This window comes from Eleginops maclovinus, chromosome 1, assembly GCF_036324505.1.
Source record: "Eleginops maclovinus isolate JMC-PN-2008 ecotype Puerto Natales chromosome 1, JC_Emac_rtc_rv5, whole genome shotgun sequence".
Taxonomy (NCBI): Eukaryota; Metazoa; Chordata; class Actinopteri; order Perciformes; family Eleginopidae; genus Eleginops; species Eleginops maclovinus.
In genome coordinates, this window is record NC_086349.1 from 27,955,927 (window position 1) to 27,967,563 (window position 11,637).

At 48.2% G+C, this 11,637-nt stretch overlaps 1 protein-coding gene across 1 annotated transcript; it reads left to right on the plus strand.

The window, feature by feature from the left end:
• Nucleotides 1-4,990: 4,990 nt before the first annotated feature.
• Nucleotides 4,991-11,461, plus strand: cables2a (Cdk5 and Abl enzyme substrate 2a). Its single transcript, XM_063879944.1, has 10 exons — nucleotides 4,991-5,403; nucleotides 6,007-6,155; nucleotides 7,131-7,223; nucleotides 8,276-8,350; nucleotides 8,482-8,581; nucleotides 8,823-8,985; nucleotides 9,070-9,167; nucleotides 9,337-9,443; nucleotides 9,604-9,808; nucleotides 10,339-11,461. The coding sequence occupies exons 1-10, from the start codon at nucleotides 5,032-5,034 to the stop codon at nucleotides 10,480-10,482; spliced, it is 1,506 nt and encodes a 501-aa protein (XP_063736014.1). The 5' UTR covers nucleotides 4,991-5,031; the 3' UTR covers nucleotides 10,483-11,461.
• The last annotated feature ends 176 nt before the right edge of the window (nucleotides 11,462-11,637 follow it).

An 11,637-nucleotide genomic window follows, 5' to 3' on the forward strand; every position in this document is an offset into this window, starting at 1 on the left:
GAGAAGCACAACCAGTGTGAGTGGTCGGTGTCCTCTCACACAGACGGCCTTCAACATGCAGGAGTATGAGTAGAACTGGAACACCTCTGGACCAGATGTAGGGCTGCAACAAGACTCTTTCTTGTTATGCACATGATAAAGCTCGCTGAGTGGACAGATGTTTCGGAGTCACCCTCAATTATAATATTTCAAATCTTAAAATCATGAAAGATCCCCCCAGCACAGGGGCTCAGATTACAGGACACATTACAGCATGAAGGCGCTGAATCCTACGAGACTGACAGCCTTTCAATCCGACTGCGTTTTATTGCCATTCTTTCAGATTTTCTTTAGCACGTCTTCTGGTCATTTTAGCGACCCAGGTTCACAGGTGTGTTTCATTAAAAGGGACAGCAAACAGAACACATGCTAAAAAAATAAAAGTGCACTATTGAAAGTCAAATTGGAGCGCTGTCGTAGTCTCTCTTCTTCTGTCAAATAGAATCGTTTCCGATAGGATAAAACGTACAAAATGATACGAGAATTCAAACAGTGCGATAAAATGATGATACGACAACAGACGCTAACACGAGATGATTTTGTTTCTCTGTAAAATAATCTGTGGGTTTCTCCATAATGAAACAGTCCCTAGTTGCAGCCCTGTGTAGGAGAGAGAAAGCATTTGAACACCATCTACAGTCAGAGACTCCCTGATCATAACCCCCCTCGTGTTGAAGGACTCTCTGCTTCATCTCCGAAAAGCAACATTTGAGTTGAATGTAAAAACAATTGGAAATGTGATTATCTGTGAAAAAGCTCCGAGCGTTTTCATGTTCGTGGGATGAACAACATTCCTGTGGTTCTATATCTGTTTTTGTAAAGGTAAGCTAGAACAAAAAAAAGATTTGTGTGTTTACAGACCGTGTTCATTACACCTCCATGCAGAGTGTGTATGACTAGTTATCATTTATTACTAACGGAGGCCCACAGGTGCAAATCTCTTCCATCAGGAGAAACCTCAGCTTCAGAGAGGATGCAGACACAGAAACTCAGATCAAACCTCATGCAGAAACATCTGCAGCAGCTCTTCAACACATACAGCATCTAGAGAACATTCAGCAGAGGAAACATGAGCAGTTTACTAAAAGCTGCAGAAACCAAACGCTGCAAGAAGCTCCAACACAACGGAGACCAGGGGACACTAAAGAGAGACGCACACAGCTGGAGACCAGGGGACAGTAAAGAGAGACGCGCACAGCTGGAGACCAGGGGACACTAAAGAGAGACGCACACAGCTGGAGACCAGGGGACACTAAAGAGAGACGCACACAGCTGGAGACCAGGGGACGCTAAAGAGAGACGCGCACAGCTGGAGACCAGGGGACACTAAAGGGAGACGCACACAGCTGGAGACCAGGGGACACTAAAGGGAGACGCACACAGCTGGAGACCAGGGGACACTAAAGGGAGACGCACACAGCTGGAGACCAGGGGACACTAAAGGGAGACGCACACAGCTGGAGACCAGGGGACACTAAAGGGAGACGCACACAGCTGGAGACCAGGGGACACTAAAGAGAGACGCACACAGCTGGAGACCAGGGGACACTAAAGAGAGACGCACACAGCTGGAGACCAGGGGACACTAAAGAGAGACGCACACAGCTGGAGACCAGGGGACACTAAAGAGAGACGCACACAGCTGGAGACCAGGGGACACTAAAGAGAGATGCACACAGCTGGAGACCAGGGGACACTAAAGAGAGACGCACACAGCTGGAGACCAGGGGACACTAAAGAGAGACGCACACAGCTGGAGACCAGGGTACACTAAAGACAGACGCACACAGCTGGAGACCAGGGGACACTAAAGAGAGACGCGCACAGCTGGAGACCAGGGGACACTAAAGAGAGACGCACACAGCTGGGACCGGAGCGCTGGGGGACGTTCAGGATCAGAAAGCTGGACTCTGTCTCTGCTGTTGGACACTCACCTGAAATGTTTTCAACATCTGCCTGTTTCTATATGTGCATCCTCTCTGAAGCTGCAGCAGCTTTCTCCTGATGGAAGAGCACCTGTGGGCCTCCGTACTGACAGGAGGTATTTTCCATGTAAAGTGAACTGTATGAGGAAGAGGACGCTACAGAGGGACAGCACCGTCTGTAACCATAGTGTTTCCATACTGTGTCGTCTGTCCCGTGGAGACGAGAGGAACTAGCTGCAGACTCGAGACTCAGATAGGCTTTGATATTATTGATGGTGGGCATGGGGTCCTTTTTGTAACGCTTTATCTATCAGGTCTTTTATAATCCTCGAAAGAAATGTCTTTGCATTAATTGTTTTGTATTTATTTAACTGTTATTAGGGATAAATCAAGATGTTTCAGAAGAAAATTCACAATTTAATTAATAATAATTCATATTAGTAAATTCATAATAATATTTCCTTATTCATAAAGAACTTTACAAAATCAAAGCTGGGAAAAACAATATATATACAAGTCATTAATGCTCTTATTTGAAGTAAATAATTACAGTTGGTGAATAAAAGCAACAATGTGCAGACAATTGAAATATGATTTTGTAACAAAAATAAGATAATATTTATTTGATTGTTTTAAATTGCATTTATTTTATTGTATTCATTTTTATTTTTTGTATTTATTTAAGATTCACAGGACCTGGGAAATAAAGCGTTGCTGCACTTCCTTTATCAGGGTGTTTTTATATCGTAGTCGTCACACCATCTGTGTGTGTGTGTGTGTGTGTGTGTGTGTGTGTGTGTGTGTGTGTGTGTGTGTGTGTGTGTGTGTGTGTGTGTGTGTGTGTGTGTGTGTGTGTGTGTGTGTGTGTGTGTGTGTGTGTGTCGGGGGGAGTCCCTGAGATGGGACAGTCTTGCTGTAAACACTGTCCCGTCCGCTCAGAGGTTCTGAGATGAACGGACACCTCCTGTTTACGGTGCTAACAACACAGGTGCATCTGCATCAGGAAGAGGGGCGTGTTGTGCAGGAGGGGGGAGGGGGGGCTGTACCTCAAACACACAGCTCTAGAAGCCTTAACCTGGTCGTGCCGACGGAAAAGAAGAAGTGATGGTTTCCTTTTGTTGTTGTTGCTGAAATAAAGAGCGATGTGTTTACCTGAGTCAGCTGGTCCCTCTCCTGCAGCGTGCTCTACAGCTCACTGTGCAGGTACATGGTCTGCAAACGCCTCCATTTGTTTACTTCCGGAGTGACATCACTACGGAACACTCACGCCCCTATTCGCTCCAACACATTGTATGTGTTAGGCTAAGGGGCGGGACATCGCTAAGTGGTTGACGATTGACAACAGAGTCGGCCAGCTAACCAATCCAGTGATTCATTTGTGGAAGTTTTGGATTTTATTGTCATTTTGTTACTTTTTGAGGTCATTTTGAGACTATTTGGTTGTTCCCTTTCTCTTTGCAGTTATTTTGTACCTGTTTCTGTTCATTGTGTGTCACTTTGTAGTAATTGTTTGTCTTTTATTGGTCATTATTTGTCTTTGTGTGGTCACCTTCCCTTTGTGGTTGTTATTTTGAGTGTAATTGTGGTCATTGTTTGTTCTGGGATTAGATTGAGACTAAACCTCTGCATCACAGTGGATTAATGGATTAGCTGCTCTGAACTTCTCACCTCTGCACATCCAGCACGAGCCTCTCTAACACTGAACACGCTCCGTCATGTTGGGGTATCATTGTAATTCAACTGGGGAGGATTTCCATCAGCGTATTGATCACTTCCACTCAGGAGATGGAAAAGCTTTCACGGTTTCTGTCCCGGAGAATCAAACTCCAGCTCAATGTTAGCAAGTCAATGGGCGGTGAAAGCAGAATTCAAATCCTGTGCAAACTGGTCCCTTTAACTCCTGTTTCTGCAGCTAAACTAAAAGCACTTTCAAGTTCAAACATCAGCCTACAGCACACACAACCCTGAAGCTGAATACTCTGTGTTTAGCTGACTTTTTTGGGGTCAATCCTCACATATTGGTCATGTTTCAGAGGAGTGATTTTCTACAAACCAGAGTAAAGCATCGCCTGGCGTTGTGTTTATTGATCAGAATCAGAATGACTCTATTAGTCTTTACTAATTTACTTTTTTAGGAAATGTACAGTACAAAGCACACATGCATAATACAATCAAAATAAAGTACACAACCATGGCTCGAAATGAGTTGCAGCAATTCAGAAAACAAAGTGACTTAGAGCCGATTGAAGCTAGAGGAATTTGAACAGATCAATATCATAACTTTTGTGGAATCAGTGATTTGATCAGCTCTCATCAAGTTAAGATGACGGCTCATTAAATGTAATGTAATGTAATTATCGCACTGTTGTAAAATCCATCACTTCCACCACACCTAATCTGCCTTTAGGGGGCGGGGCTACAGCAATACTACAGCCAATCAGCTACCAAGAAAATACATCGGGAGGATAGGGTATTAACAAGACTTAGATTAGGACCAACTAAACCCAATCAAACCTGAATTTAGTAGGAAAACATCAGGACTTTGTGAACGCTGTTCTGAGAGTTGATTCTGGTGATTCACACTCCCATACAGTAGGTGGCGCTGATGCAGAGTAAGAGGAAAATACCACTACCTCCACAGCCAATCAGCTGGGTTCAGGGTCGGGGTGACAGCAGTAGATCTGGTACTACAGCCAACCAGCTGTCAGGAAAAACACATCGCTAGAGCTACAGCCAATCCGCGTTTAGGAGGCGGGACTACAGCATATCACTACTACAGCCAACCAGCTGTCAGGAAAAACACATCGCTAGAGCTACAGCCAATCAGCGCTCAGAGGGCGGGACAACTTTATTAATGAATAATAAGCTATATTTGTCAGTTTACTGTAACAATGGGAATGTGCCCTCTGTGGGAGGAGAAAGGTATTCTGAATCTGACTACAGCCAACCAGCTGCCAAGAAAATCCATCACTACAGCCACAGCCAATCAGCGCGCAGGAGGCGGGACCCCGGCAGTAGAACCGGTTCCCGTTGCGTATGCGTTTCAACGGCCGCGTTTCAAAGTAGAATGGCGACGGCTGTCTGCGGTTTACAGTCCAGCGGTAAACCGGGCAAAACACACCGAGAAACCCGCAGGAAAACTAAGGATTCCCGGCGGAGACAAGCGGCGCTGCTGTTCCTCAACAACATCTCTCTCGACGGGCGGCCGCTGTGGCAGCTGGGCGATGAACACACGGATCAGACCGCGGCGGTGGAGGAGCAGAGAGACCGGGGAGACACGGAGGTTCCTCTGCCGCAGACAGAGAGCCAGGAGCCGGCCAACGCGGTGACACAACCCGCCCTCTCTGGAGGAGGCTCTTCCTCCAGTGTCCCGGGGGTCCTCGGTCCTCCTCCCCGGTCTTCTGTGGCGATGTCCCCGGGTCCAGACGGTGCTAACGAGGTATTCTTATTAGTATGAATTTATTCAAATACATATTGTGGTTTCCTACCTATTTAGGGTAAAACAAATTAGACTTTTTCTGTATGTTATTTCATGTGCAGTGTAGAGGACGTCAAGACCACTTTAGTGTGAAAAGACAGACACAATGAACAGCTTGATGCCGGAACCAGCACAGCGGTATTTACAGGGGTTATCGATCTGAACAGCAGTCTGGTTTCTGGTGAATGCTGCTGCCACATCTTCAGTCTTCCTAGTCCATGTACTGGGAGAAGAGCGGAACTGGACTCCAGTACTTGTAGGCTCATCTTGACTGGTTTTAGGGATGTGGTTTCCAGTTAAGCACACTTTGCACTTTCCATGGCAATAAAATCAGTTCTCTAGTACAGCTGTGGTTCCTCCTGATGGCAGAAGGAAGTGAACATAGAGTATAAATACATGCATACATACAAACATACAAACATATATACATGCATACAAACATACAACATAAATACATACATAAAATAGTTCATGATAAAAGAGAAACGGTTTCATATTTCAGGTTGAATAATTATTAAATACGCAGTTCGTTTAGATTTTTATCCTAATGTTTTTGCTCTCTAGGTATTCCTGGAGGGTGTAGTTGTGGGGGATCCTCTGACCCCGGACCCCCCCCTGTCCCCCCCGCTGCCCCCCGGACACCAGCCCTGCTCCCGGGTCCGGTCCACGCCCGCCGCGCTGAGCCCTGCCCCGGCTCTGGACCCCCGGCAGAGGTGAGAGTCGCAGCCTCAGGTTAACACGAGAGGAAGCTTTAGAGCAGGGAACCATTATGGGATGTGTGTTTAGTGCATTGGTTTATAGACACATTAACACCAGGCAGGGCAGCTCCACTCTGGATGTGGGTGTGATTATATTCTGGGATGTAAATCACACCCTGACTCTGTTTGATCTGGAGGAGGAAGCTCAGACATCTTGTCCCTCACCTTTGCTTTACCCAGAATCAGTGGTGTGTGTGAGACCAGCACACAGTCAGTGGTGTGTGTGAGACCAACACACAGTCAGTGGTGTGTGTGAGACCAACACACAGTCAGTGGTGTGTGTGAGACCAACACACAGTCAGTGGTGTGTGTGAGACCAGCACACAGTCAGTGGTGTGTGTGAGACCAACACACAGTCAGTGGTGTGTGTGAGACCAGCACACAGTCAGTGGTGTGTGTGAGACCAGCACACAGTCAGTGGTGTGTGTGAGACCAGCACACAGTCAGTGGTGTGTGTGAGACCAGCACACAGTCAGTGGTGTGTGTGAGACCAGCACACAGTCAGTGTAAAAATATGAAACAATATCAGCATAATGTCATATTTTTACAAGGTTTTTTGTATGGACATTTTAACTTGTTAAGACACTTAAGCTGTCAGGTAAGAAGTGAAGTTAAGTGTGACGAAAATAACAGACTAAAGTAAACCAAAAGTTGCTCAGATTTGCATTAAATGAACTAAATGTACTTATTTACAGCCTACCATGCAGATTAGGGATTCTCAACTCAAACCAGAGCGTGATTGGTCAACCGCTTAGAGATGTCCCGCCCCTTAGCCTATCACGTACAGTGTGTTGGAGCGCTAGCCAATAGGAGCGTGAGTGTTATATAGTGATGTCACTATGTTCCAGAAGTAAACCGGAGAGGGAGCACCACAGAAGAAGAATAGGACCTGTTTTTATATCAAACGTTGTTTTTATTAATTTCCTCCAGGTTGAGGAACGTCTCTGGTTCTCCGGGACCCAAAGTGCCAAAGAAGGTCCACTTCATCAAGAGCATGAGACAGTACGACACCCGGGGCTGCAGGTGAGTCTGTGCTTCACACACACACACACACACACACACACACACACACACACACACACACACACACACACACACACACACACACACACACACACACACACCGTGCACACAATACAGGAAGCCGTGTCACGAGGAGAGCTGCAGCACGCTTCCTGTGAGAGAGAAACAAACAAAGGCTGCTTTATTCTGGGGGGGGGGGCTCTAACTCCCCTGGTGTTGCAGTGAGCCGCTCACAGCCTCATTAATCTGCAGCTCTGAGATGTGGGAAAGCACCAACCTGCAGGTTGTTGAGCCCCTGGAGCCGGGACAGAGTCTCCCGTTGGTCTGGACTCTCTCTGCCATGTCCTCCACCTCCTCCACCTCACCCTCATTCCACGCCGGCATACGTCATGTGTGGTGTGTTCCCTGCTGGTGTGTGTGCACAACGGTCGTACAGAAACCCTGAATTGGGGGCGCAATATAATGTGAAAATGAAAGCGTTGAAACTCCAGTTCTGCAGTTTTGAGAAAGGGAAATGCAAATGATGCCTGCAGAGTGCATCATCAGAGGAGGCACACCTGAACATGCAGCTTCAGTCTCAGGAAGCCCGCTCCGGATTCTGGTGCTAAGATTTCTGGCTCTAATGACACGCATGCATCAAGGTACCAAACGATCCACATTAAACTAGAGTTAGACTTTTATCCAAAGATTCAAACTAAGGACATCTTAGGCTAACTGCTCTGAAGGGGGGGTGTGGCCGTCTCTGAACCAGTAGGTTGCTGGTTTGATCCCAGTCCAGTCAACATGTGGATGTGTCCTTGGGCAAGATACTGAACCCTGAGGTGTGTGTGTGTGTGTGTGTGTGTGTGTGTGTGTGTGTGTGTGTGTGTGTGTGTGTGTGTGTGTGTGTGTGTGTGTGTGTGTGTGTGTGTGTGTGTGTGTGTGTGTGTGTGTGTGTGTGTGTGTGTGTGTGTGTGTGTGTGTGTGTGTGTGTGTGTGTGTGTGTGTGTGTGTGTGTGTGTGTGTGTGTGTGTGTGTGTGTGTGTGTGTGTGTGTGTGTGGCTGTCCTGCAGGATCGTGCTGATCTGTGCCAAGCGGTCGCTTTACGCTGCTTTCTCAGTGCTGCCGTACGGAGAGAGTCACCTCAGGTACCGACAGCAGAGCACACACACCATCACACACACCATCACACCTGTATGTTCTCATCCTCATCATCACTCAGGGGGCGGGCAGTGTGTGAGGGGATGTGGGGGTGATACTAACAGTGTGTGTCTCTCAGTGATGCTAAGCTGGAGGCTCAGAGGCAGAGGCTGTCGTCGGTCGTGGCTGTGGACCTGCTGCCCTCCCTGGAGGGGGTGGAGCTGGGAGACCTGGGGAAGGTACGTGTTTGAGATTACACTTCAGTCACATCGAGGCTGAGGTGTGTCGTGCATCACAGCAGCTCCACCTGCAACACCGACCCCACAGACATCAGGACACAAGCTCACAGACGTCTGAGACACAGCGCAGACCCTCTGACGGACACCTCCAGCCTGCATGACTCATCCCTGCACCCCCCCACAGAGCAGAGGCCTGAGTGAGCATCCTTACAGACATCCTGTCTCTCTCTCCCCTCCTCAGACGGTGTCGTACGCCCAGTTTCTGTATCCCACCAACGCCCTGGTGAGGCAGAAGAGCGGGGGGGCGCCGGAGAGCGCTCAAACCCCCCAGTCACGCTTCAGAGGCAACGGGCAGCGGACCTTCACCCCCGCCCGCCTGAACAACGGCGTCCCCCCAGAGCCCAGTGCGTCTTCAAAACACACACACACACACACACACACCCTTGCTTTATCTCCCCCCCAGGTACACTGACTGTGTGTGTGTGCAGGTGTGGAGGAGGTGGTGGAGTACGACCCCAACCTGCTCAGTGACCCCCAGTGGCCGTGTGGCCGACACAAGAGGGTCCTGATCTTCGCTTCATATGTGGTGAGCCCCTGTAGGCCCTTTACATGCAATAACACCTGGAGCCCCCCAGGAGAGGGAGCACCACCGTGTGACAGAGCTTCCTGTCAGTCCGTCCTCTCTGTGACTCTGCTGTGTTACGTCTATAAGTGTCCCCTACAGCAGCGCCTCACTGCCTCCTCTGTGTCCGCAGACGACCATCGTGGAGTACGTGAAGCCCTCCGACCTGAAGAGGAACATGAACGAGATGTTCAGAGAGAAGTTTCCCCACATCAAGCTGACGCTCAGCAAGATCCGAAGGTACACACACTGAATGTTCACATCACCACGGCCGTTCGGATCAGATCTTTTCTCTGCACGTGTTGAGCGTGAAGAGAAATCTAAATCTGCTTTATGGAATCATTTCACAGCCTGATAGCCTCGAGTTACTACAGATCTAACCCCCCCCCCCCTCTCTCAGCCTCAAGAGGGAGATGCGGGCGATGAGCGACGACTGCGGCCTGCAGCCCGTCACCATCGCCATGTCCTTCGTCTACTTCGAGAAGCTGGTGTTGCAGGGCCACCTCAACAAGCAGAACCGGAAGCTGGTGGCGGCCGCATGCGTCCTGCTGGCGGCCAAGATCAGCAGCGACTTGCGGAAACCAGAGGTCAAACAGCTGATCGACGTGAGTCACAGTGTGGACACACACACACACAGGGCAGTGTGGACACACCACACACACTCCTCAGTGATAATAAGGGAAGAGAACAGAGAGCTCCCAGAGAAAACACGTGTGTGTGTGTGTGTGTGTGTGTGTGTGTGTGTGTGTGTGTGTGTGTGTGTGTGTGTGTGTGTGTGTGTGTGTGTGTGTGTGTGTGTGTGTGTGTGTGTGTGTGTGTGTGTGAGAGTCTGTGTGTGTGTGTGAGAGTCTGTGTGTGTGTGTGTGTGTGTGTGTGTGTGTGTGTGTGTGTGTGTGTGTGTGTGTGTGTGTGTGTGTGTGTGTGTGTGTGTGTGTGTGTGTGTGTGTGTGTGTGTGTGAGTCGTTAAAAAATGTCCTTTTTTTCGTGTTGAAAAATGAAACCCTCACAAAGAGGACCGAGCGTTGTGTTTACAGAAACCCCCAACAGTAATAAAGTGCAGGATGTAAAAGATAAGAGTCTTTGGCTTTTTTAAATATGTTAAACGTCACATCGCTCTCTGCCCCCCCCGGAGCAGAAGCTGGAGGAGCGTTTCCGGATCAACCGGCGGGAGCTGATCCCCCTGGAGTTCCCCGTCCTCGTGGCTCTGGAGATGGGCCTGTATCTCCCCGAGAGCAAAGTCATGCCCCACTACCGCAGACTGGTGCAGCAGCAGGGCTAGACCAGCAGCACCAGCACAGAGTGTGTGTGTGTTACTGTGTGTGTGTGTTAGGGGACCAGTTAATAAGCTGTGGTGTTTGTAACAATAACTCTGGTACTATTTATTTTCTGTCAATGAAGGGTAGTTTACACTCGACTGTGTGTGTGTGTGTGTGTGTGTGCTCGTGGAGTCCTCGTGGCGTCCTGATGTCTGCAGTCGTGCCCTCTACGTTGGAGCTGTGCAGCGAGCACGTTATCCGTGCTTTTATTTTGGTGAGCCTGTTTCTCGGTGTCCTTGTGTTCTCGAGGTACGGAGGCCCAGAGGGGGCAACACAATGACCCGGTGAGCCTTCCTGCTCTCCTCTCTGCTACACACGGTAATATTTATAATGAACAACTGAGAACCATACTGTGGATTTTTGTAAATGCCTTTTTGTTTTTTACTCACTGTGAAGTGTTTCAGCCTCTCATTAGAGGAGCCGCCTTTAATTTATGCCTGATATTTGACTGTGTGCAACGGTCATCCAGACACTTTCACACACTGATCTGGGGGCAGCTGTGACTGTGACCCCCGCTGTGAGGAGGCAGCAGCCTGGAGGTGTATTTATTATTTTGATATTTAAAACACTGGAATGTATTCCTCGGTATTTTTCAGTTCTCAGGAATTTAACTTTCTAATGTTCAGCAGCTCTGAGACCGAAGCCAAAGAGACGTCCAGCCGTCACCGCTGTGTGTGTGTGTGTGTGTGTGTGCGGGAGGAAAAAGTGCCTGAAAGGACAGGAACATCATACATGTAATATTAATGTTGACATGTCAGAGTCCTGCTGCTGTTCACAGGGTTAAATGTTGTTGTTGTTGTCGGGGAAAATAATCACAAAATGTACTTTGAGTGTTACCATATCCGTCCGAACAGATCTGTAACATGTATGTTTTTAATGGGTGAATATTCATTGTTTTCTTACTGTGAGACCAACGTCTCTCAAATATAGTTTCAGTTTGTGTTTCTGTGTCTGAGTCCATCCTTCATGAAGCTCATCTCCTCAGAGTACAAGTACTCAGGTCTTGTACTTGAGTAAAGTAGAAGTACTCAGGTCTTGTACTTGAGTAAAGTAGAAGTACTCAGGTCTTGTACTTGAGTAAAGTAGAAGTACTCAGGTCTTGTACTTGAGTAAAGTAG